Source organism: Anguilla anguilla, chromosome 17, assembly GCF_013347855.1.
Source record: "Anguilla anguilla isolate fAngAng1 chromosome 17, fAngAng1.pri, whole genome shotgun sequence".
Taxonomy (NCBI): domain Eukaryota; kingdom Metazoa; phylum Chordata; class Actinopteri; order Anguilliformes; family Anguillidae; genus Anguilla; species Anguilla anguilla.
The window spans coordinates 8,670,661-8,696,852 of NC_049217.1; the positions used below are offsets into that span (position 1 = coordinate 8,670,661).

Below are 26,192 nucleotides of genomic sequence, written 5' to 3' on the forward strand. Positions count from 1 at the left end.
AGCCGTGACTGCATTCACGATACAGCACTGCCTGTCCAGCCATATGCTTAATTCTCACGTCAGCGATGCTGTCGGTTAGCACTTCAATGATCATGGTTTGTGCGGTCTATGAGAACCGGGATTGCAATCCGACGGTCGTTTTACAGGAGTTCTGACAAATAGCCAGACCACTGGTCCCTCGTTCCACAGTGCAGCCGCATCACCACACGGTCAGCGAGTCAGATCTCACCGTGAGCTGTACCGTTCTGCCACAGCGCTAATTTTTCGTGCCATCAATTATTCACCAATGATATGAAATTCTCAGATAACAGCATGCTGTGAAATGAAAGTAAACGTCCGCAAAGGAATGTTTGTAAAAGAGTGCCCATATTTGGAACTGTGGTGAGATGAGGACGGCGTGCTGCGTGACACCTGCACCCGCCCAGAAATAAGGAGGGAAAAAAAACGGCATTCTGGGTAACAGAAAGACGGCTCACGGAACAGACACCGTAGACGCACGAGCCAGGGAGCGGCGGATCCGCTTAGCGGGGCTGGACGGAGAGAGTCTGGGCTGGGCGAGGGGGGTGGGGAGGATCAGAGGAGGAGACAGTATGGGGGGTGGGGTAGAGGGGGGGACATGTGGGGAACTGCACCTTCCTTTGCCTTTGTGGCGGACGACAGTTGTTCAGGAACCTCGTCTTACTCTTCGAGCTCTGGGAGGCGAAAGCGCTCAGGGACAGGGACAGCGGGGGGGGGGGGGGGGGGGTTGGGGGGGCGAGGGAGGCGAGCAAGTTCTCTGCGCATCGCTCTCAGCCTATCAGGATTGGCTCCTCGCCGGCTAGCGGAGAGAGGAGCACATTTGTATTCCGGGCGCAAAGCAGACGAGCAGAGCGGCGGGAGGAGGAGGGGGGGGGGGGGTCACTTCCGCATCTGACTTGAATGTTTTTCGAGGGGGGGGTGCCATCTCTACAAACTGCCCCCGACCCTCGATCATCCGCCATTATCAAAAACATTGCCCTTATTTTTCTTTTTCTTTTTTACCCCCGGTGGGCTGGAGTTGAGTATAAGAAAAGGGGTGATGGGGGGGGGGGGGGGGGGTGGAGGGAGTGGGTGAGTGTGATTCATCACTGGGATGAGTCAGACATGAGTCCATTCACAGCTACTCACTCGAATGTGAAAAAGCTGTGAGGAGGGAGGAAGGGAGGGAGGGATGGAGGATGTGTGTGGGTGTGTGTGTGAGTGTGTGTGTGTGTGTGTGTGTGAGTGTGAGGGAGAAAGAGAGGCAGCGGGGGAGAGAATGAGGAGAAGAGAGATAGAGAGACGTGGTCTGAATTTAATCAGAAGTCGCCTTCTGGCTGCTTTTTCTGAATGATTTCTCCGTGAGGGAGGGGTTCCCGCCTCTCTCTCTGTCTCTCTGTCTCTCTCTCTCTCTCTCTCTCTCTCTCTCTCTCTCTCTGCATGTCGGAAGCGGTGAGCTCTCATTGATGAAATCGCAGCAGAAACTAGCGCAGCGACAGCAAGACAGACTGGGCGCTCGAGAACCTCGGTTTGTCCGGCTGTTTCACAGCCATTTCACTCTGTCCTCGTCAGCCCCAGTGCTCCAGCCAAGCTGGCTGTGATGTCATCACGTGTGACAACCCACTGTCTGCAGCGTGACTGTATAAACTGTTCGAATCGTCTTCGTTGAGGAATTAAACCAATAAGATAAGGTCATTACTAAAAATTCTTCTTGCATAAAAAAAAAAAAACATTAGTAAACAATCTCATCAAATTGTTCTATATTGTGTATCATGATATAAAAAATTAGAGGCATAAGCTCTCATCTTTGAACTCTCAGTTCGGGGGTTCCCAAACTGCAGTCTGTGAAATAAGACCTCAGGAAAAGACAAGAAATACATATATTTTTAAATGAACTAATTTATCGACTTTCTCAGTCAGACTGTTCGTTAACATTGCAGCCATTTTAGGGGTCACAGCAACCCCAGCCCCAGTTTACCATTTCCCTCACTGTGTTTAGGAAAACGATCACACAAAATAATATAATAATATAAATGATAATCATAATATTGAAATAAATAAATGGTACATAATGAATCACGATTTACTGACTCACACGGTGACACACCGAAGGAAAGGATCTTCAACAAAATTTTATTCAGCATATTAATCAATCTATGACACCTTACATGACTGCTGTTCTGGCGGTGTAAATTGCCTATATAGCATCACCTCCCCCAGTGCTGAGCAACCTCTCCACTTTGCGGAATCAGAACATACCACATATATCAGGTAAACAGGAGGACTTTATGGCGAGTGATAAATAGAATGATAAATGTATTTCATAGCAGTTTATGTTTTATAACTTGTATACCAATATCTGAAAGTAGTAATGATTTGTCTTTGTGCATATATGTATAGTAAAGCTTTGCAATATCATGATAACATATTGAATTAAATACATTTGCAGGACAGTTCCATTTTCTGTAAGAGAGCACTTCCTGTTTCTGGAAGAGACCACTTCCTGTTCCTAATTACATACCTTAAGACCCTGAGGGTAAACGGGCTGCTCGCTCACCTGGCCATACAGACCGGCCTCTTCATCACACTCTCTCAGCTCGATGGCCTCGTCCTCCTCTTCCTCCTCCTCCACCTCGCTCTCCGTGCTGCCGCCCTTGGGGGCGACGGGCCGCTCCGGAGGGGGCGTGGCCTCCCGCAGGCTCTCCTGCAGCCGCTCGATGAGAAGCCCCTCCCCTTTCCGCTCCGGCCCCTCCCCCCTCTCCTCCTGCATCTCCGCCGTCTCCGTCAGCTCCTCCTCCGTCTCCTCGGGGTGGGTGGGGGGCTGGCGGGGCAGCTCGCTACCCTTGGACAGGATCTGGGAGGGAGGGAGGGAGGGAGGAAGGGGAGGATTGGGTGTAACATCGCTCTCATGTAAAAAAAAAAAAAAAAAACGAAAAAACTTTCAATTTGCCAACGCAACTTTATACTGTAGTCACATGGGGTTTTGAACCAGCTTTAATATTTGCTGAGTTGTGACATATATACAGCACAGACTGCTGGAGGAGAACTTTCAATGCAAAAAAATAAAAATAAAATTATAAAACGACAAAAAGTAGATGAGGTTTTTTTTTTTGGCGCTGATGACAATCTGGAGGCGCTGGTGCCACTAATGGGTGCCGAGCGGGACCAGTACGGTCCATGAAGCAGCGCAGACAGTGGGGACCCCATTCCTGTGGTAAACCAGGCTCCACTCGCACACGTAAGCGTGTGTCTGCGCTGAGGACACGTCTGTGTTTGCAACACACGCAAACATGTCCGCCCATGAAATAAACCTGCAGACTCTCGGGGGCTCCGCGCCGCGTTCCAGCTCGGGCGCGAGAGCGAGCGATGCGCTGTTCTGGCGGAGGCTCCAATCGCTCCACGCTTACGGGAGCGAATCAGCTGCTGCTGAAAGACGACTCCTTGGGACGGAACGTCTCTGAAGTCGGGCACCGAGTCGTTCTGGATAAGAGCGTCCGCCAAAACGCCAGTAATGCAATGCAGGTACCTACCTTTACTCAGGGATCAGAGCCCTGTTTGCCAAGAGTGCAGAGTTTACAGACAAAGAACAATAGACACACACTCTTTACAAAACATGAAATTTAAACAATCAGTGTAATGACACCCTCTCTGGCCACGCCCTAGGGAAGACTGTGTGGTTGAAAGTGGTCAGCAATTTCATGGTGTTTTTCATTCATTTCCAGTAAAGGTTTCTCACTAATTCCTGCTCTGCACAGGAGTGCCTGAAGTTTTCTCATTTTCATGGTTAGGCTGCTGCAGTCTGGGAGTTCACCTAGCGCTGACCTGCTGAGCGTGTGGCGCTCCTGTCCTTTCACTATTACACAAGTCAAGTTGTGTCTCGGTGGCGCCCCCTACCTTGTTGAGCTGGATGTGCTGCTGGTACTGCTTCTGCTTCTCCAGGAAGTGCTGGTGCTGCTGCTGCATGACCAGCTGCTGCAGGGCCTGGGGGCTCTGGGGCAGGGGGGCCGACTGGGTGCGGCTCAGCGGCCGGTGGCGGGGCAGCTTGTTGACCGTGCGCATGCTGGTGGAGACCCGCTCGCCCGTCACCAGCGGCGACTGGCCGTAGATGGGCACTGTGGGCGGAGACGAGCTGCTTTAGGACCGCCCACGCGGGGCAGCGCGGTCGCCATTAGCGAAAGTAGGGGAACTGTAGATGGCGGCTGACAGGCAGCAAGTGTGAGGATATGTGAATGAGTGAATAGGGAACGAATGTGGGAATTCACTCAATGAGTAAATGAATGGAAATGTGGGCAGTGCTCTGACTGAATGAATGAAGAGGGTTGAGCAGTGATTGGGGGAATAAAGGGGCGGAGCTCTGAGTGACATAATAAAGGGGGCGGGCCTCAGAATGAACAAGGGGGCTGGAGCACTAGGTTGCAGGAAAAAAGGGGTGGGGCTATCAGTCACAGGATTAAAGGGACAGGGTTCTCAGTGACTGGATAAAAGGGGCAGTGCTCTCAGTGACTGGATAAAAGGGGCAGTGCTCTCAGTGATTGGATGATAAGGGTGGAAGGTGACAGGATGGGCGGGAGCTTTAGAGGGACAGGGGCGGGGGCGGGTACCTGCGAGCAGCGCGCTCTGTTGGCGAGCCTGCTCCAGCAGCAGCACATGCTGCAGCAGGGACGAGGGGCTGTGGCTGTTGGTGCTGGGGGCCTCGGCGTCCAGGGCCACCCCAGGGGGGAGGCAGGCCGGCAGGGAGGAGGTGCTCACAAACTTCCCCGTCAGCGCCCCACCCTGTCGCATCGTCTGGATGGCCTGACGCTCAGCCTCCTGCTGCGCCGACAGCTTCTGTGGAGCCTGGGGGGGGGGGGGGGGGGGGTTACCAAAGGGCAAAATCAGGAATGGATCTACATGTACACCTCTAGGGGCGCCCTGTGTGTGAGACAGGTGTGTTAGACATGTGTGTGAGACAGGTGTGTTTGAGAGGTGTGTGAGACAGGTATGTCAGACACATGTGTGAGACAGGTGTGTTAGATATGTGTGTGAGACAGGTGTGTTTGAGAGGTGTGTGAGACAGGTGTGTTTGAGAGGTGTGTGAGACAGGTATGTCAGACACGTGTGTGAGACAGGTGTGTTAGATATGTGTGTGAGACAGGTGTGTTTGAGAGGTGTGTGAGACAGGTATGTCAGACACGTGTGTGAGACAGGTGTGTTGGATATGTGTGTGAGACAGGTGTGTTTGAGAGGTGTGTGAGACAGGTATGTCAGACATGTGTGTGAGACAGGTGTGTTGGCCAGGTGTGTAAGGCGGCGCGGTACTCACGGTGATGTGTGCGTTGGCAGGAAGGCCCAGCGAGATGTTGGGAAGCGAGGGGGAGGTGTAGAGGCTCAGCTGACTGGCCGTCCCGTCAGTGTTCATCATCTGGTGATGTGAGCGCAGTTGCTGGTGGAAAAGAGGAGACTGTGGATGAGATTCAGAAGCCCCTCCCCTCCCTTCCCCTCACGCGAGCAAAGCTGCATTTACACATCACTCGCCATAAAACTTCATAACACACTGCAGCCGTTCCCCACATGGGGACTTTTCCCTCCACAGGGACACTGTACAGTAGGAGGCGCCATAAAGTTAAACTGAGGTCCTGACTCACTGTCCGCTAAAGACAGCATGGCGGTTATCATACAGAGGAGGAGCTTCCCTAGATTGTTGGCTAAAAAAGCTCAATTTGGCTCTCTCAACCTGACCCCTAATCAGTCCCAGGATTGGCCAGCTGAATAAACTTCCCCGCCTACTTCTGCTGACGCATGGTGAGCATCCTGTACCTCTCTGGCTGCTTTGAGATCCATGAAAGGTGCTATATACTGTAAATGACTGCTCACATTAGTATCATCAACAATAAATGACTACGCACCCAATTCAATGTTTTTTTGAAGAGCAGCTCTGCTCACCCACATAAACCTCACACTCTAGATTCATTCACGACCACAAATAAAGTGTCAGGTTATGCAAGCCAGTCCTGTATTTTTATTTTTTTGACGTGATTGTTCTGCAGCATAATGCCTGTAGCTGTGGACAGGAAGTGGCAGTTGCTATGAATGAGCAACTCTCTGAATGAGCTGGCGCTTACTCTGCCTGCGTTTGGCTGACAATAGCGATGTCTGATGGCGCACTTAGTCTCCCGCTCGCTGTTTTTCCTCTTTTTTTTTTGTTTGACTTTTTCACAGAACGCAGCCTCTGACGGTGAGACGGCAGCGGAGTCGCAATCGGCGGTAATTAGCTGGAAGGCACTCGGCGAAAACAAGCCCACGCTCGCCGAATCTGACCGCCTCTCGTCTTGCTACGCCACTGCGATGATGTCACACCACGCCCCCTCCCCTCTCCTCCATCTCACACCCAGTAATTACCGCCCGCTGACGGCAGCAACCGCCGCCCGGAACGCAATGGCGACGCAGGGGCAACAATCGGCGGGGTAGTTCTGACGCCAGCGCGCGGCGGCTACTTAGCGGGGCATGCGCCGGGAGTGCCGTTACCGTTTCGCTAGTTTGCTTTTCCAAAACAATGACCGCACTCAAGCGGTCGGGGGCAGCAATCATTTTTGTTATTTTTTTTCTCCCACCGCCACCATATTAAGCGGGAGCTTTATACGCCCATGGTTACACATTGGAAGAGAACGAGCTGATCAGCAAGAAATGGTTGCGCTGTCCAAATGCAAAACAAAGCCTAAAAAAGGGACAGAATTGCTCATCTGGTACACTGTTAAAAAGAACTGTGGGAAATTTTATTTTAAAAAGAATAACAGGAACTGTCCTGCAGGAGTGACCAAGAACGATAAAATGTGGATCATTTCTGGGGCAGTTTGTGCCCTCATTAGGTCAGTGGGTCACAGTTAGTCAGTCAGTAATTCAGTCGGTCAGTGAGAAAACTGGCCAGCCATTCAATCAGGTAGCTAAGACAGACAGTTTTGCAGTCAGTCATCCGCTCGGTCAGATAGTCAGTCAATCGGGTAGTCAGTCAGGCATTCAATAAGTTTTGTCTCCTTCCTTCTGACAATCACATCCTAACAGGAAATACTGCGGTCCGAAAGAAATCATACTGTCTTCAGTTTTACACGCAGACATTAAGTAAAAAAATTAATAAATCAATAATCAATAATCAGTAACAAGCCAGAAGAGTAACTACAAAACTCAAGAAGTTTAAATGCTCAGACCCTGTTATTTTATCCTGGTAACGAAGTACTAGGCGTTCTGTCTGTATTCTTCCCAGCAAACACGGGATGGGTCAGTAGACGCTCCTTGTTAAGGGGAAACGTTTAATTATGTGTGCATGTCTTTGCTGTATTCTAGGAGACAACACATGGACCAAGACACCACGGCAGCCTGGAACCTTCTGGTTGCAAACGTCACGCTGTATTCACATTGGGCCAAAGTGGGAGCATCAGCAGCAGTTTTGCCGAGCCCCCGTATCCAAACGAGTGCCGAATCCTGGGTCAACGGACCTGAAGACCCTGAATCTGACACAGAACTGTCGGCACACCCTCAGCCAATCAAAATGCGCTCGTCATAAAATGAGGTGGCTGATCTTTGGGTAGATGGGGTGAAGGCTGTCCCCCTCAAGAACAGGGGAAAATGGGGTGTGGGGGGGGGGATGTGGAAAAGGAAGGGGAGGAAGACATCGTGAAGGAAGGGAAGAAGGTGAATGTGGGAAGGGTACACTGGGAAAGAAGGAATGTGAGAAACAAAGGGAAGGAGGAGAACCAGACAGGAAGTGGGGGGGGGGGGGGCGCTGTGTGTGAGTCAGCGTGCTCCTGGATGCTGGTACATATCTCTCTCTCTTTGCTTTTTAAAAAAAATCTGGTCACGGCAGGAAGTCAATCTCTCCATCGCCACCGCGCTCTCTCCCCCTTGATCATCACGTCAATGATTTAAAGCCAAAGCAACATGAAATGAAGTCAATAAAAAGAGGGTATTTTTTATATTCATTTTTACAATTCCCTTAAAAAATGAAAACAGCAAAACTACTGTGCTTTCGTATGAATACTGATAGTCACCGGGCCTTATTGTACACAATGCACTGCAAATCTCCCTGAATAACAGCATCTGTTAAATAAATGTATGTATAGGTGCATGTTAGCCCAGATCAGTTAGCCCTTGTTTAATTAAGCCCTGTACATTCAGCTCCTTTGGACAGGACCAGACAGGGCAAAGAGGGTAACCAGCGGAGCGTTGTTTGTCCGGGGAGGGGAGGGGGAGGTGGGCGCGGGGGTGGGGGGGGGGTGTACAGACGGGCACTGGCTCTCACCTCCGCGGGGATGTTGGGCACGGAGCCACCGCCTCCGTTCTCGGCGATGGCGGTGTTGGAGCTGTTGGGGGAGCTGGGTCCGGAGCCGGGGGCGCTGCTGCACATGGACGACACTGCAATGAGAGCGGCAGAGGCCGTGAGAACCCCCCCTGCACCGCCCTGCCGCATGGTTCCACCCACCGTGAGAACCCCCCCTGCACCGCCCTGCCATGTGGTTCCGCCTGCCGGCCTAACAAAATACTGAGCGACTGGTCTGGCTTACCAACCCTCCAAAAGGGGGATGTGCCAGGGGTTAACAACTGACTTAACCTGCCGTTAAACGTCTACCTGTTGGGCTTTTGTGTGGCCGACCCTGAGCCTCAGTGTGGATGGGGGGGGGGGGGGGGGACTAAATGAGACGGCAGAAGCAGCTCAGGGGGAGTGCGAGATATGGAACCAGTTAAGCAGATTTCTGGGGACCCCCGACAGGGCACAGCACAGGAAAGGAGAACGATGACGTACCTCTCCTCTCCCAGAACTCCGCCCCTGCCCCCCCCGGCCCCGTCCTGCAGGGCTTAGTGAATTAATCCGCTTGAGCCCGCCTGTACAGACGCTAAGTGTAAACCATCTGCTTATTCGCAGCGGCCCTCAGCAAAGGCAGCCATGAAAGCCCAGCCGTTCTCACCGGGCCACTGCGTCTATTCTTGGCGCTCAGAAAAGGCCTCTCTCGGTTTCATTAGGAAATGAAAGAGGGAAACAATAACGTCACGGCACGCCAAAGCCGCGCTCTCCGCCCGACCCAGGACACGGGAACAGGCCAACCCTCTCACAAATCGACATGCTAATGACTGCTGCTGCATGTCACATGCCACACGCGTCTCGAACATCAAACGTACATTAAAAAGGTTCCGCTGCAATATCTGCAGCACACAGGCTGCAGCTGGTCCTTGAGCCAGCCCGCCCGAATGCGCGTGCTGGGGCATCACTGTGGTGACAGACGCATTCGCGCTGGTGATCTGTTGCACGTCCACATGTCTCAACGCTGGCCAGCCTGTTAGCCAGCCTGTTAGCGTCTAAAGAGACTCCCACAGGCATTTGCAGTGAGCGCGCTCAGAACTGGCAAAAGGCAAGCCAGCCAATAGAAAGCAGCGTAGCAATGAATGCTTGCAGCGTTTAGCGCTCTCTTTTTTCCAGCTGCTTCCTGTCCCCGTTTTGCTCCCTTCCCCAGAGCTGGAAGGCCTGGCGGTAGGGGTTTCTGCATTAAGAGACAGTCATTGTGCCAGGCCCCGCTCAGGTGTGAAGAGCTCACCTGTGATCTCGATGGCCCTCTTCTTGAAGGTGCTGATGACGGTGCCATCCTTCCGCCGGAGGAGCGGGCTGCTGCGCCTCTCCGCCACCTTCTGCTTTAACCGCGAGCGTACCTTCAGGTTGGGCTCCGAGGCTGGGGGGGGCAAGGGGGTGAGGGAGGGGAGAGAGGAGAGGGAGGGGGTTAGGGATCGGATCCTTTCCGACACTGCAAAGCCACCCTGTTTGCTCCTGGACACCAGGTGCCCCCGCAAACTCGAGCAACGTCTTGTGCAGGAAACCAGCGGCCCTCAGGTGGCTACCGGTGAGCTGATGCACCGCCATATAAAACTGCCAGCAGGAGGCAGTGTGAGGATAATGGGTTCCAGCATGGAGTTCATAAACTTCCAGAGGAGTTTATTCCACTTATATACAACGGGTTACCAACTATGACTATGTATGTTTACTTTTGTATTTATTGATTTTTATTGATTTAATCACCTGAAATTGAAATATTCTTCTGCAGCCGTTTGGGCATATTTTACCGTTGTCAAGCAAAATTGTCGTTGGTAGTTGAACTTGGACCGTTGTTATGCAACAAATAGGATATAATAGGCCAATAGTCAGATTGTAACTGTTTTATATATCCTCTCAAACACATTCATTATGTTTTTATGCGAACATTCACTTTCATGTCTTGATTATTGTCTTGAATTGATTACTTTCTCATCGTCAATTCCATATAGGCTAATCGCAAAATGACAAGAATAGAACGAAAACACGCACTTGCGTGAAAATTTAAATTAGCAGTGGTACAGCCACCGTTTGCTTTCCTTCAAAGTTACTGCTAGCCGAGCAGCGAAGTGTGCCCTCCAGATGCGAACCATGCATGACCCCTCCCTCTTCACCACTGTACCCAATGACTATATATACAAACTGCATCTGGGTTAAAGCGGGAAGCACTTCCTGTGTGGCTCACTCTACAGACATTATCAGTAGTGTGACAATGTGGACAATGTAGCTGGGGTGTGGTGTGGGTTAGACTATACAAATAAAATAAAACCAAGCCAAGCTCCACAGCTGTGATGGACAGGGCCTTCTGTAGCCATGGGGGAACACAGGAACAACATCAGGACCACGGACAGCATCAACTAGCCCCCATGTTACAGAACTAAAGTCACACAGGCAGCGTAACACACAACAGCACTGGCCACACCAATTTTCAAATACCTCACATGCTGGTCCTTAAGGTGCACGTGCAAGACTTTCATTAATATAAAGCTTAAGCCTTAATGCTGGATGCATCAAGCCACAAATGTGCATATATACCTGCACTCCAAATAAAATTACCCAGAGTGCACTGGGAAATTGGGTCTGGTTAAGCAACATGGATACATGCAAACTTGTTCCACCAGTACATGGGGTAGAAGAAAATGTAAGACAAAATGGAGTAACCATGTGGCTGAAGTCTGGTCTGACCTTCAATGACGTTTTTAAGCTAACAATTTGTAAAACAAGGCTAAATTTTAAAAGTAGGTCAATACCAAAGATATGGAAATATAAAATACAGTTTAAAAAGACTGTAGGTATGCGGCCCTGACATGCTTAGTCAATGTGTCCCATAGTGTTTCGGCCTGCTCTGAAAAAGCCTTTGTACAGACGGGACCCGCGGTCACAGAGGTAGGAATGACACTTCAGTCCGTCTCTGACTCCAGGGACGCATGGCGTTTGGCAGCTGGTATAAGTCAGGGAGCTGTCGCTCGCCGTGTCCGTTCTGCGAACAGCCAAAAGGGCAAAATCTTCGGTTGCCAAGGACGCGTGTCGGACTGTGAGGGGTCAGGAGGTCAGAGAGATATGGTGAGGATGAACCGCAAGCCTATTTTTGTAGGTGGGGAGTAGGGTGCAGAGTGGGAAGACTGTGTTACTGCCACAGGCTGGTTTTAGACAGCAGGCAGCCGGCTGGATTGTGAGCCGGTCTTTCTTTTCGTAGACGTGCGCACGTGTGAATATGTGCGTGTGTGTGTGCGCGCACACATGTTTGTATGTGTGTGTGTGCGTGTGTGTGTGTGTGCATGTGTTTGGAAGAACAGTGTGTGTACGCGTGTGTGTGGAGGAAGTGTGTGTTTATAGCTGTGCTGTGTGCGGGAGGAAAAATAAAGGGAACAAAATGAAGGGAGAAATAAGAGGAATACAAAGGGATAACTCGAGAAAGACAGGGACGGAGAGAGAAAGAGGGACTGAGAAGTAGAGAGAAAGACGAACGGAACGAGAGAGAGAAAGAAGGAAAGAGACGGAGAGAGAAAAGGAAAGAGACAGGGGAAGGTTGGGGTGGGTGACCCCTTATACTGCAGCTGCTCGCTGCTCTTAATGCACTTGCTGGTGGTGACTCATGCTGACTCAACCCTGCTGTCTGCACCCAGCTACAGAAAAACCATCTCCATCCGCCTCTCACATCCTTACTCCACCTCTCTCCACATCTCACATCCCTACTCCATCTCCATCCACCTCTCACATCCTTACTCCACCTCTCTCCACATCTCACATCCCTACTCCATCTCCCTCTAACTGTCACATCCTTACTCCACCTATCTCACAACCCTACTCCATCTCCCTCTGCCTCTCACATCCTTACTCCACCTCTCTCCACCTCTCACATCCTTACTCCACCTCTCTCCACCTCTCACATCCTTACACCACCTCTCTCCACCTTTCACAACCTTACTCCATCTCCCTCTGCCTCTCACATCCTTACTCCACCTCTCTCACATCCCTATTCAATCTCTCTCCACCTTTCACATACTTAATCCACCTCTCTCCACCTCCCTCATCCCTACTTCATCTTCCTCTGGCTCTCACATCCTTACTCCATCTCTCTCACATCCCTACTTCATCTCTCCCATCTCTCTCACATCCTTACTCTACCTCTCTCACATCCCTACTCAATCTCTCTCCACCTTTCACATACTTAATCCACCTCTCTCCACCTCCCTCACATCCCTACTCCATCTCCCTCTGCCTCTCACATCCTTACTCCATCTCTCTCACATCCCTACTTCATCTCTCCCATCTCTCTCACATCCTTACACCACCTATCTCACATCCTTTACTCCATCTCTCTCCATCTCTCTCACATCCTTACTCCACCTCTCTCACATTCTTACTCCACCTCTTTCCACCTCTCTCACATTCTTTCCCCATCTCTTCATCTCTCTCTGTCTTCATTCCACCTCTCCAAAACCCATCTCACCTGTTTTTCGCAGGGGGAAGTCGTCCTTGCTGTCGTAAGAGCCCAGCAGGGGGGGCAGTTTGTAAGAGGGGGGTGTCCCAGGAGTGTTGCTCTGTGGGGGGGAGCTCTGGTCCAGAGAGGTGTGGTGAGCACCCCTGGGGACCCAAAGAAAAGTCAGTCACTTTTTAAGTGTTGTGAGGAAAATCGGTAACTATACACTACACACTACGTGCCATAGTCCAACACTCACATCAATACCTCCAGTTAACAAAGTGCCGCTCACTCTTTTTAAGGGGCCGATAAATCTTTGAATGAATCTAAAAGGTGGCAGACAGCCAGTCTAAATCAATGGCCCGCGCGTCGAGGAGCGCGCCGCTTGGCCGAAAAAGCACTGCTGAAATCTCAGGGGGCCGCTAAAACTCACAGTAATTTACAGTAGAGCGATGGAATGATGGGATAAGCGCTGTGTACATCCCCCCCCCCCCACACACACACACACCAGCACTGCTGAGCGAAGGAATGGTTCAGTCCTCCGGAGCACGGCTCTTTTTTACTGCGGAGAAACTCCTGGAGCTTCAGTTTCACCTCTGTGCTGGCGATCGCACCTGCCAGGACAGACAGACAGACAGACGGACGGACGGACAGACAGGCAATCTGTGTGAGAGAGAAGCTACTGCTAACAACCACTACTGAACTGCAATGTGCAAGTGCAGCTCAACTCAAGCAATGCGAAAACTCTCTGAATGATTTCCCATCGTACTGTACATGAGCTCATCTTGCACCACAGCCATGCCAGATATGAGAAGCAACCAAGCTAGTGCTGTGCATGCTGGGATATCATTGGCTTTATTAGTGGCTGAGCCATACCTATAAGGTAGCTTCTGTTTGCATATGCACTTGCTATCCCTCATTCTGTCCACTATCTCTGTTAGTTTCCTATCAGACCAAACAGCAAATACAGGAGACACAAAAGTGCCCTAATGTCAGTGTATGTGTTGTAAGTGGCCTGAAGAAGTTGTGTTGAGTGGTATGATAGTGTCTTATAAGACAATGTGGTGAGTGGTATCATGCAAGTGTCTGATGAGACAGTGTGGTGAAAGGGATGAGAGTATATTATGAGACAGTATAATGAAACAGTCTCATAGTACAGTGTCATATAAGTCAGAATAATAAAAGGCAGTAGTGTCCTGTTACAATACAATGCCCAGGTATAATTCCCACAGACTCTTGTTTTAGCCAGTGCAGGGACAGACTCTTGTCTTGGACAGTGTGACAGACTCTTGTCTAAGAGAATATAGTGACAGACCCCTGTGTATGACAGTGGAGTGACAGACTCTCGTCTAAGAGAATACAGTGACAGACTCTTGTCTTAGACAGTGCAGGGACAGACTCTTGTCTTGGACAGTGTGACAGACTCTTGTCTTGGACAGTGTGACAGACTCTTGTCTTGGACAGTGTGACAGTGTGTAAGACGGTGTGTATTAGACGGCGCTCACTCTCTTTGCCCTTCTCCTTGTTCCTCAGCATGATGAGCTGCTGCTCCAGCCGCTGCTTCTCCAGCTCCTCGTGCCTCTGCTGCTCCAGCTTCCTCTTCTGCTCCTGCTCCTGCTGCCGCTTGGCCGCCAGGATCTCCTGCTGCTGCTGCAGAGGAGGCGCACGGAGCGTCACACCACCACACAACTACACCACCAGAATCAATCTGCCATGCCACTCTCCCTCATCCACCACCCCGCCACTCCCCCTCATCCACCACCCCGCCACTCCCCCTCATCCACCACCCCGCCACTCCCCCTCATCCACCACACCATCACTCCCCCTCATCCACCACCCCGCCACTCCCCCTCATCCACCACACCATCACTCCCCCTCATCCACCACCCCGCCACTCCCCCTCATCCACCACACCGCCACGCTGCCTCATCCTGTTGCATGACCCACGTAGTGGCTGGCCCATGCGGGGCAGTGCCCATCGGCTTCCGGACGTTTCCTCACAAGCAGAACACGCTCTAACGGCTAGCGGTCCATTTCCAGGGAACAGATGGGGCAAACGCTCTCGGTCGTGGAACTGCACAAGTCCCCTGAAGGGGCGCCCCCGGAAATATTTTGCATGGCGCAAAAAATGAGTCACCCCCCGATACGTAAATTACAAAACAGCAAATCAAATAGTTGCCATAACAACAAAAAATCTGAATTCCTTGGCTTGTCCATATATTTTTATGCAGTAGCTAAACCAGCATGGCTCAGAATCCATTTTAAATGCACTTCTCATTCACAATCACTATAATTTAAACCACTTATGCAAGTACAAATAATTTTTTTCTTTCCTTTGTTTCTTAGCACAGCAGCAATTAAGTTCAACAATGATAATGAACTGACGGTAGACTAATGTTAACTGCAGTAGCACAAATGCATGCTGGTCTCTCAAACTCCTGTTCAGCACTACAGCCCTCCCTAAATGTCGAAACAGAGGTCTGTGAACTGTTATCCATGAAATTCCAACCCAACTGGTCTTCCCTCTTAAAGGAATTTGACCCACCTATCCGTCATCGACCCTGAAGCCAGCGTGCTGTAATCAGGCCAACTGTGAGCGTGCTCTCCGTGAACGCGCTGTCATCAGTGAGTGCGTCGTAGACGATGGCGTGATCTGTGAGCGTGCGGTCTGTGAACGTATCACCGGCGAACACGCAGTCTGTGAGCTTGTTGCCAGCACACTTGGTCTGTGATCGTATTGTCTGTGAGCGCACGGTTTGTGAACGTATCATCGGCAAACACGCAGTCTGTGACCCCGTCGCTAGCACGTTGTCTGCGGTCGTGTGCTCTGTGAGAATACCGTTGGTGAGCTTGCGGTCTGTGAGCGTACTGTCTGCGATCGTGTGCTCTGTGAGCGTATCATTGGCCAGCGTGCGGTCTGAGAGCTCTTCCCCAGCGACTGCGCAGCCTCACCTTCAGGTGCTCCTGCAGCTGCACCTCGTGCTGGCGGGTGAGGACCTCGTGCTGCTTCTGGAACTCGGCGAAGAGCAGCTGCTTCTGCAGCTCCTGCTGCTGCTTGAGCTGCAGCAGCTCCTGCTGCAGCTGCTGCTCCCGCACTGCCGGGTCCACCAGCCGCGGGTCCGTCCGCAGGTCCACCGGCCCGCCCCCGCCACCGCCCCCGCCCTGCTCCCCCCCACAGCCCGGGCTCTGCATCCCCACCGGGAGAGACGTCTTCACCTCCACTACAGAGAGAGAGAGAGAGAGAGAGAGAGAGAGAGAAAGATGGAAAGGGAGGAAGAATGAGCGATGGAGAGAGAGAGGAATATAGAGAAAGACAGAGGGATGAATGGAGAGAGAGAGAGGGGGGGGGAGAAAGGTTATCATTATTATTATTTGGCTATACATCTCTGGTGTAGTGATATTGGTGTTGTAGGTGTTAATATTCTAGTTGTCACTGGTGAGGTTTATTTCCCAGTTTATTAAACAATTGCGTTGGAAATACTTTACTGGTCACGGCAACAAAACATAATTTGATGTCCCAGAGAGAGATACAGCAGGGCGCTGAACATTCAGTAACTCCTCCACCCTCTATGGCAGGAGATGGGGAGCAAACAATGAAGGAGCACAGGACTGCACCGCCGTCTCAACAGCGTTCTGACGCTACGCTACCGCGACCAGCCACCCGCCCACCTCACACGTGCTAACGGGCTTGATGCTAATAAAGACATGCCTGTTCCTGAAGACAGCCTTACACAGCTTATGGCTCTTTAATATTATTTCCCATTTACACACGGGGTATAAGCAGAAGCATTTCAGGTTAGGTATCTTGCTCAAAGGTACAACAGCTGTGCCCCTCCGGGGAACTGAATTTTCAACCGCTAAGTTTCAAGTCCAGTTCCCTAACCATTATACTACACTGCCATAGTACCCAGTGGTGTTACAGCACCATTCAATGCCTGAGTCAACACACAACTGAAACACGGCAGTTTCAAAACCTTTCTCATTTACGGGAAAAAGGGGACAGCAGAGGATCTGTCTGTGTCTGTGTGTGTGTGTGTATATGTGTGTTGTGTGTGTGTGTGTGTATATGTGAGTTGTGTGTGTGTGTGTATATGTGAGTTGTGTGTGTATATGTGTGTTGTGTGTGTGTGTGTGTGTGTGTATATGTGAGTTGTGTGTGTGTGCGTGTGTGTATATGTGTGTTGTGTGTGTGTGTGTGTGTGTATATGTGAGTTGTGTGTGTATATGTGTGTTGTGTGTGTGTGTGTGTGTGTGTATATGTGAGTTGTGTGTGTGTGCGTGTGTGTATATGTGTGTTGTGTGTGTGTGTGTGTGTGTATATGTGAGTTGTGTGTGTGTATATGTGTGTGTGTGTGTATATGTGAATTGTGTGTGTGTGTGTGTATATGTGAGTTGTGTGTGTGCGTGTGTGTATGTGTGTGTTGTGTGTGTGTGTGTGTGTATATGTGAGTTGTGTGTGTGTGTGTGTATATGTGAGTTGTGTGTGTGTGTGTGTATATGTGAGTTGTGTGTGTGTGTGTGTGTGTGTATATGTGAGTTGTGTGTGTGTGTATATGTGAGTTGTGTGTGTGTGTGTGTGTGTGTGTGTGTGTGTGTGTGTATATGTGTGTTGTGTGCGCGCGCGTGTGTGTGTGTGTGTGTGTGTGTTGTGTGCGCGCGTGTGTGTGTGTGTGTGTGTGTGTGTGTGTGAAAACGCGTGTGTAACGCGCGGCTGGAACAATCCGAGGCTGAATGTAATTATCATCACTTCAGCAAAGTCTCCCTGCTTCCACTGATCAGAGAACGGTGCATTAAATCACCTCCCCTGAACCCCCCCATTGCCCCCCCACCCCCAAATGTGCCCCAGCACTCCCCGCAGGATGCCAATGATGAATATGCGCCCCATATCTCCGCTGCACGCTGGTGGTTTGTGCGTGAAATAAATAATGGCGCTGGTACTTCTCTTTCACAAGCATTCCCCTTCCATCAGCGCCATTGTCCTCATCTGGCACCATCTTTACAGGTGCCTATAGCCGGAGCATATGTGCTTATATGGTTCACACTCAGTGGCATTACTGACAGCTCTACTTAGAGAGGTAATTCCTCTCTTCCCTCCACCTTTCGAACCCTTGTCTATTACATCACCATCATAAAGCACATGCTCATAATCAGCGCGTTTACCATGCAAGAGAGAGTGAGTCAGGAGTCCAATCTTATACAAACAGAGCCGGTGTGGGCGCAGGTTTCTGTTTTAGCCCAGTACTGAGATGCCTGATTCAGCTAATTAACTAATCACAATCTTCAATCAAGACCTTGTTAAGTAGAAACAGGTGTCTTGGTGCTGAGCTAGAACAAAAACCTGCACCAACACCGATTCTACCGATAAGATGGGACACTCCTGGCCTAAGTGTACGTACACCCGAGTTATGTGAGCAGCTGTGCCAGACCTGGCACACAGCATTCACAAAACAGTGAGTGCATGCTTTCAAATTTAAAGTGATGCTAACCTAGAACCACAATGCAAATCATAGATTCACACAGCTAACATCCATAAAGCCAGCCGGCTAGAGAGGGCTTCAATGTGGTAAACCTGACAGACTGACACTAGCCACCCCTCCCCACCCCTCCCCATCCCTCCCCACCCCTCCCCATCCCCCCCCCACCCCCCCCCCCCCCCCGCCCCTCCCCATCCCCCCCCCACCCCCCCCCCCCCGCCCCTCAGCTTTTAGTACAGCGAGCAGAATGTACAGGGAAAGTAATAATCCCGTGGTTTTACTGCAGGGGGCGGAAGCCATTGGCTTACAGATAATGAGATTGCTCTCCTTTCTCGGTATCAAAATATAACCCCCAGTGATCTTGTGGGTCACTGAGTCTCAAACGCTGACGTCAGGGAGCCCCGGTTTGCTGGTCAAAGGGGCGTCTGTGGGGCAAGGCCACCAAATTAGCTTAGCACCAATTCCTGAATGGACCTCACCAAATTTGGAGCCCTTGTGAGCTACGTCCACAGTGCGACGATTAGCGATGTCAGAACATGCAAACAGGTTGCTTGGCTTTTGTCAAGATAGAAACAGGAAGCAGAAAAATACCAGTAAATGTATTTAACTATAGCCTGCAAACAACAATCTCGTTGAAGATATTTTTCTGAAGATTTTTGATAGACTCCTCCTATAATGTCCCTATTTTAATTTGGGGATGGTTTCCGAGGGTAACTCTTTGGGAATTAGCAATTTGTGTCGTTCTCCTAAAAGCACCAATTGAAATGAGGAGAAGACTGCTTGAAGCTGTTTGCACATAAATTATTTTATTTATTTTATTTTTACCAGTCAAACAAAGAGGCAAAGCTATACAGAGACGTGAGTAATCTCGTGGTGCCTGTTTAATAATAAAACATGCAAAGTTGAAATATTCTTTAATTCGAATAAAAATACACTATACATTTTTCCATCATACGTTGATGTCTTTGCCCATCTACTACTGCAATGAACGTGGAAACCTGATTGCAGTGTGCATCTGTGCGAAAATGTGAACACAGGGTCCTAGTTATTAGCATCAGCATTGGCCGATATGGCCATACAAATATCGGTTATTGATTGACTCCAGAACTTCTATAAAGTGCATCCATGGATGCAGCAGTCCAAAAGCTGATTTGTGCAGCTGATTATGTCTACGTGGCCAATCGACCTGCATGACAATGACTTAAAAATAGGTTAACCGCCAAAGTGCGAGGGTGTTCTAATTTAAGCGAAAGTGGCGCAAAGCACCAGTGATGCTATCAGTGCTGTGGAAAGCCGCTAGAGCGGGGGTGGGGTGGGGGAGGGGGGTCGGGGTGACATGGCCGGTCTTTGAGGTAAAGTCCCCAGGGGTCTGAGTGATTAGTGGACGCTTGGTCCGGGATTGGGCCACTGCACCTCGGAGGCCAGGGGTATTTACGGAAGCCCAGAAAGAACAAATACGGCACGGAAATCCAATTAAGGATACCGTGACAAGTCGCACTACACCGGGCGCCAATTTCGCCGAGCTCTGGAGACGGAGAGCTCCACCACCCTTATCCCACCTTCTCAGACGTGGACAGCACTGTCGGCACAATGCTGAGGGAACACGAGAAGGAAAAAAACAAAAACTAGGGCTGCAGTGTATTACACCGCAAGAAAATCCCAATGCTTCACTCAGGATTGAACCAATTCTCAGAAATCCCTATTTTTTCACCTCCGCACGTCATACAGGATTATCAATAAGCCCTCTGCCGACGTAAAAAATATATATATGTATATAAATCAACAATTACAGGCAACATGGACAACTGAAACGCAGGTTTAAATAAAGACCAGAACCGTTAAGAGGAGCGTGGCGGTGACTGTGATAGCATGTTCTCTTTCGCAGTCGTATAAGCTGGCCTCAGAACGAAGGGTGGAATTCCAAAGCGTCCCACCAACACGCCACACGGCATCTTCCACCTGGCGTGACCCAGAAAAAAGAAGAAAAAAAAACCTGCTCATCAAAAATGCATACGGGCATTATATAAGCAGAAGAGAGGGAAAAGAGGGCGAAAGAAAGACAGAGTAAGAGAGAGAAAATGAGAGAGAGAGGGCATTCCTTGCTTTGCAGATCTAAGAGGGCGGAGCAGGAGGAGCTGGGGCTGATCGATGGGAAAGAAGACAGACACCAGAGAGGAGGTCTAGGGAAAGGCTGGCACGCTCAAATTCACTCATCAGATTATATCTTACTGCACACAGATTACTGTAATCGGCTGGAAAAGAGAGACTAAATATAGCTCCTTCTCACTCTCTCTCCCTCCCTCCCTCTCTTTCTCTCACTCTCTCTTTCATTCTCTCCCTCCCTCCGTTTGTTTCTTTATCTCGCTCTCTGTCTGTCCCTCTCTCTCTCCGTCCCTCTCTCTCCCTCTCTTTCTCTCTCTCTCCCTCCCTCCCTCCCTCTCTTTCTCTCTCTCTCTCCTCCTGGCAGTGATTAAAACCACAGCCAGTGACAGAATGTGACGTCTGTGTGATGGAAATGAGGTTATCAGCAGTAAGGCCGGGGGGTCTAAGGGTCAGACTCTGTGCCATTAAGCCAAGCATCAGATCACGTAGCTATTCCCAGTCTTGGTAGCTTCCGGTAGCTTCTATTCGATCAGAGAGAAAGGCTACAGGAAATCCACAGTGTGGAGGAAGCTCCGTACACTCTGTCATAACCAGTAGTGCTCATATGAGGTGGCACTACTGGTTATGAACTAGTGTTTATGTGTATTATGTCCACAGTCTCGCTGAACATTGGTAGCACGCGACCCTGGGTCTGAAGGTTCGACCCAGGGTCTTCGGAGAATAAAATAAATAAAGGTTGGTTGAAGGTAAGCACTAATGAGAGGGTGGGACAAACCTCTGTGTGTTGTAGAGGGGCATGAAGCTGGAACAGAAGTGCAGCTACATCCGTAATTTGCCAAATGTTTTTGGAGAGGGGAAAGGAGTTTATTATTTTGGGATGTGTGACAGGGGGGTTCCGCTGCACTGACTCACCCAATGCGTAACCCCCCTCCCCTCTTCTTCCACACAGAGACCTTCCTTTATAAGTAAACAGAAGTTCTCTCTGCTGATCGGGCGAAGGAATCTGAGTCTCATGGTTAGTCTGACGAGGACGTGCACATCGCGCACGCGAGAACAGAGAACAGACCAGCGCTCAGAGAACAGATCAGCGCTCAGAGAACAGATCAGCGCTCAGAGAACAGACCAGCGCTCAGAGAACAGACCAGCGCTTCAGCTCTTTCAGCTGCGGTAAGCCATGGGAATCACCGCCGTCAAAGACATGAGGCAAAATGTCAAATCAGAGTACATCTGACTGAGGTCATGTGACCCCAGATGGACTAACATAAACCCCAGTTGAGGCAAATCGACACAGAACATTTCACTGCTCATGCACCCTGCCCTGCTGCAGTCTACAGAGGCAGAAAAGGCACCGTGTGCAAAGACACACGCTCGCCCCCGAGCTAAAGCAACCGGAGCATGCAAGCAATGTACCCAGCATGCATTGCACAAACACACTGGGCGGTGAGCCGGCTCTTAGCGAGAGGCCGTGGGTAAGGAACATGCTTGATGGCGATTAAAAACAAGGGAATTAAAGGCCATCAGTTTAGTTTAATCACTGAATGGAGAGGACAGGGAGAGAACTGGCTAAGAGGCTTGTGAGCATTACCCGGGAGGTCCTCACCTCCAGCCAGCCCTTCTGCAGCCAGCTGTAGCCCAGCCAGCCCCCCACTGCTGTGGGGAGTGGAGGACCAACCCTCCCTGTCATTTCTGATCACTGCCCTAAAGCCCACACACCGCTCAGACTACATTTCCCACAATCCCATGGGCACGGCTCCCGTCACATTGACGGACGGCGCAGGAGGGGGAAACGAGCAGTGAATCTGGCAGGGGTGTGGAGCGGGCCGAGGACGAGACGGGCCGAGGGGCATGTGGTGAGGAGGCAGACTGGAGCGGAAAGAATGGGAAATTAGGAAAGGGTCTCAGTTCAAGGTTACAGTAAATAAAAAAAGAAACTCTCAAGATATGAAGTGCCTGAAGGCAGCAAAGGAAAGTTCATCGCTGTGGGCTGCAGTTTGCATTGGGTCGCCGTTGCCAGACGCCCGGTTTTCAACCGAAATATCTGGTTTTCAAGTCATCTGTACATGTCCGGCTTGTGGTCCTGATCGGACAGTGTAGTGTCTGGTTTGAGTAACAGATGGAAGAAATTTAGCATAATTAGGGCCCAATAGCAGAAGAATTGGGCAGAACCGTAGCATAATGGTCAGGGGACTGAGCTAGTAACCTAAAGGTTGCAGGTTTGATTCCCAGGTGGAACACTGCTGTTCTATCACTGAGCAAGGGACTTAACCTACATTGCTTCAGCATAAATCCAGCTTTATAAATGGACGCTACGTCAAGGTGCTAATAAGTCACCCTGGACAAGTTTGCTAGTGGACATTGTGGACACTGTCTCCTAAATGCCTGTAATGTACAGTAATGTAATGTGAAAGAATGGATTGCAGGGCTGAGACGCCAGCAGACACAGAGCTCTGTACGCGTGTCCGCCAGGTTCGGCCGCGGCGCGGAAAGCTTCCAAGACGGTGGCGGTGCGAGACGAGAAAGCGTCCGAGACGCGCCCGAGGGACGGGAGGAGACGCCAATTAGTGATCGATCCTCCCGCGCCGGCAGACGGCGGATTAAACGCGGCTCCGCGAGACGGAGCTTAAGCGAGCGCCGTTACACCTGACAGCGGCCTCCTCACGAAAGAGACGACACCGAGAAGCGCGGAGCCCGGAGGCTGACACCTGCCCACCTGCGCTCCACAGCACCCACCATGTTTCTCCTCCTTCCGCACGCACCTGCGCATCGTTTTCTATAAAATATACAGGCTATATTCGACACACAATGAAACCAAAACACCAAGCATACGCTTCTGAACACAAGTTCTTCATTTTCTCACCTCCACAGGTCTCTTTTTTTTTTTGTCTGTTTTGCAGAAAGCTCGGATCACGTCATGGTTATTTTCTTCAGTAGCGCTACACCAGCTACACTTCAGAAAGCAGCGGAGGGGAGGGGGAGGGGGTGGGGGGGGGGGGGGGGGGGGTGGGGGGGGATAGAAAAAAGCATGAATATTGCTTTCCAAAAATAGAACACAGCGACGTGCGGTAGGAGGCTGCCTCGTCAAGTCTGTTCTCTGCTCTCTCGCCTCGTTAGCCACACACGGAGGGAGAGAGAGGGAGGGAGAGAGACAGAGACAGCGAAGGAGAGAGAGAAAGAGGGGGAGGGAGGGAGGGAGGGAGAGAGAGGGAGAGGGAGAGACAGAGAAGGAGAGAGAAAGAGAGGGAGGGAGGGAGAGAGAGGGAGAGAAAGAGAGAGGGAAAGAAGGAGGGGGAGAGAGTGAGAGGGTGACAGAGTGAGCGCCAGAGAGAGAGAGAGAGAGAGAAAATGGTGCACGCTGAGCGAGGAGAGGTCCTGTCGGTCAGGATGAAATGGTGGCGGGACGCGGGGCGGCAGGCCGTATTTAGGGGCGCTGGAGCGGGCGCTCTGCAGTTTGGACTCGGCCCCGGAGGAGGAGGCGTAAATAGCCCTGTGATTTCTGTCCCCCGCCCTCCCTACTGCCCTGGAAGCTCTCAGAGCACATCCTCACTCTGGGAAAAAGGAGAAGCAGCCGCTCGTCAGTGGAAGCCCCCAGAAGAGCATGGCGTGGGGGGGGGGGGGTGGGGATGAGCGTGAGGGTGGGAAAAACAGACACTGCGCACCCCCCCCCCCCCCCCACTCCTTTCTACTTTCTGAGAAATGCCATTTGTCCTTAAATTGGTCACCTCCACACGTATCATTCACAGGACTATAGAACTGCAGATTCCAGCTGTGGAATCCAGCACTGCATCACGCAATGCTCAGTGTAGCAAGCAGGAAGGAAAATAAATAAAATTTGTTGGTACACGGTGAGATCAAAGAGGATGGAGAACAACAATAAGGAGCTCCCCATGAAGACTCACTCGCTCCCAGACTTGAAGCCTGAAAGTTTGCCTTTTGCCTCCAGAGAGTCTGGCCGGGCTATGTGCCAGTTTCACCGACCAATTTCATCAACCTTGACGGGACATCAAACTGCAGACATTTTTTAAATGTCTTTTTTAAAGACCCACCTAGTCTCTGCTGCATCATCTGTCCCATGTATCTGTTTTTCTGTCAGAACATACTATCATTGCGTTTTTTTTTTTTTTTTTTAAACTTTGTTAGGCAACAACAAGCTAGTAGTCTCCAAACCTAATGCATGAAAAGCTTACTATAATTATTATTATAGTCAGGGGCAGTTCTGTTGGGAAAAGGTTCATGTGTTTTCCTTTCTCAGTAATCTCAATAATAAATAAAGGCTAAAAAAGGAGCAAAAAATCTGACCAGTTCGGCCGTCTTCATCGCTGCTGCTGAAACATAAGAGCATAAAAACTCCGGCCTTCTCTCCCATGCAGCCGAGGAAGGGGAAAAAGTTTGACAAACCCGCATTTATCAACCTGCATACCAGTCCCAACGCAGGAGGCAGATTCCCCCCCCAAAAAACGCAGAGCATAAACACGGCAAGGATAAAATATTAACAGAGAGCCCCGGCCAGAGCGGCCGCCGCTGTTTGTGTGTTCTATAAATGTTCGGCCATTGACGTCAGGCGCTCGTACGAGGGGGGAACGTTGTTTTCTCTCCGCGAGTGGGTAAACTTCTCTGCGTGATGCGGAATTCATTTTGCAGCCATTTTTTAAGGGGGGTGGGGGGGGGGGGGGGTTCCAGGATACATCCCAGATCAAACAAAAAAAAACGTAGCTGGAAAAAACGACTAAACTAAACTAGGCATAAACTAGGGGAACATGTTCTATAAATAACTTTGCGCACACCTTTTATGAACTCGCGTTTGTTCATGTCAAAAATAAGACCTTTAATCTCGAAAGTGAATGCATTCATCTTGAGAAAGATTAAAGAACGGCGAGCTTTGTGAAGCGATGTTTTTTTCATGAGACTCTCATTAAACCTCAGCTGTTCCAGTTTGCTGAATTACAAGCAGCAAGAATGAACGAATGATCACGCTAAGCCAAATGTTGATCTTGTCAATTTATACTATTGCCAAATTGTAATACACCATATCCAGCAAAGAAATCTGACTCAGTGAATTAATTAATGCAGAGCAGCGGGGTATCGCAGTGTTCAGGAAAGCGCGTTTGCATCCTCCGGGCTGTGGGTGTGATTCCCAGGTGCGACACCATCGCTGTAGCCCTAGGTACTGTTTCTTCAGTAAATATCCAGTTATATAAATCGACTGCGTGTAAAGAATCTCTCTTTGAGAAGTCGCTCTTGATGAAAGCTTCTGCTAAATGCCTTTAATCTGAATGTCACAAAGGTTATAAAATGGGTTGTTTCAATCCTGGATGCTGATTGGCTGAGACTACGTTCTACGGTGATTATAAATCCAATACAGCAACAGCCATTCAAGCAGCCTGTTTGTAAACAGTATCACTCCACGCACAAACCGTTACTTATGAAATAAAATTCAGAAATAAATAATACTGGGTCGTTAATGGTTTCTTTATGTTGTAACCGTTTTATAAAAGTGCTATGGCACTCGAAGCCATGCGGTACAATGAATACTGACACGCGTCATGCCTAACAACTCCCCTGTAGCTGCGAATGTATTCACGATACTGCACGGCCTCCAGTGCTGTATTGCTGTATTAGTACCTTCAGTTCTAGTACCATGCCATTCCATTAGTACTTGGTGTGTTGGCTAATGAGACTAGCCATTGTCAGTTCCAAGCATATGAGCACCCGGGAAGGGTATTTGGAGGACTTTGAGAACAACAGAACCACCCCCCAGCCCCCCCAGAGGAGCCCTGAGGACGCGAGACCGCTCCCATGGGCCCTTTCGGGATTCAAATAACTTTATTTGTCAGAGATAAAAATAACGGCAGGCTTTAATGAAGTCGGA

At 50.2% G+C, this 26,192-nt stretch overlaps 1 protein-coding gene across 8 annotated transcripts in view; it reads right to left on the reverse strand.

Moving 5' to 3' along the window:
• hdac5 (histone deacetylase 5) overlaps window positions 1–26,192 on the reverse strand; it is a 68,416-nt gene that overhangs the window by 14,709 nt on the left and 27,515 nt on the right. For 7 of the 8 annotated variants that reach the window (XM_035397812.1, XM_035397807.1, XM_035397808.1 and 4 more), the window contains 10 exons: window positions 15,702–15,970; window positions 14,255–14,399; window positions 13,258–13,363; window positions 12,780–12,913; window positions 9,558–9,689; window positions 8,270–8,382; window positions 5,300–5,419; window positions 4,599–4,833; window positions 3,892–4,109; window positions 2,555–2,851 (listed from right to left, as the gene is read on the reverse strand). In XM_035397812.1, coding sequence (XP_035253703.1) covers window positions 2,555–2,851; window positions 3,892–4,109; window positions 4,599–4,833; window positions 5,300–5,419; window positions 8,270–8,382; window positions 9,558–9,689; window positions 12,780–12,913; window positions 13,258–13,363; window positions 14,255–14,399; window positions 15,702–15,970 — 1,769 coding nt within the window. The remainder of the gene's footprint in view (window positions 1–2,554; window positions 2,852–3,891; window positions 4,110–4,598; window positions 4,834–5,299; window positions 5,420–8,269; window positions 8,383–9,557; window positions 9,690–12,779; window positions 12,914–13,257; window positions 13,364–14,254; window positions 14,400–15,701; window positions 15,971–26,192) is intronic. The other variant, XM_035397806.1, reaches the window with a different exon arrangement.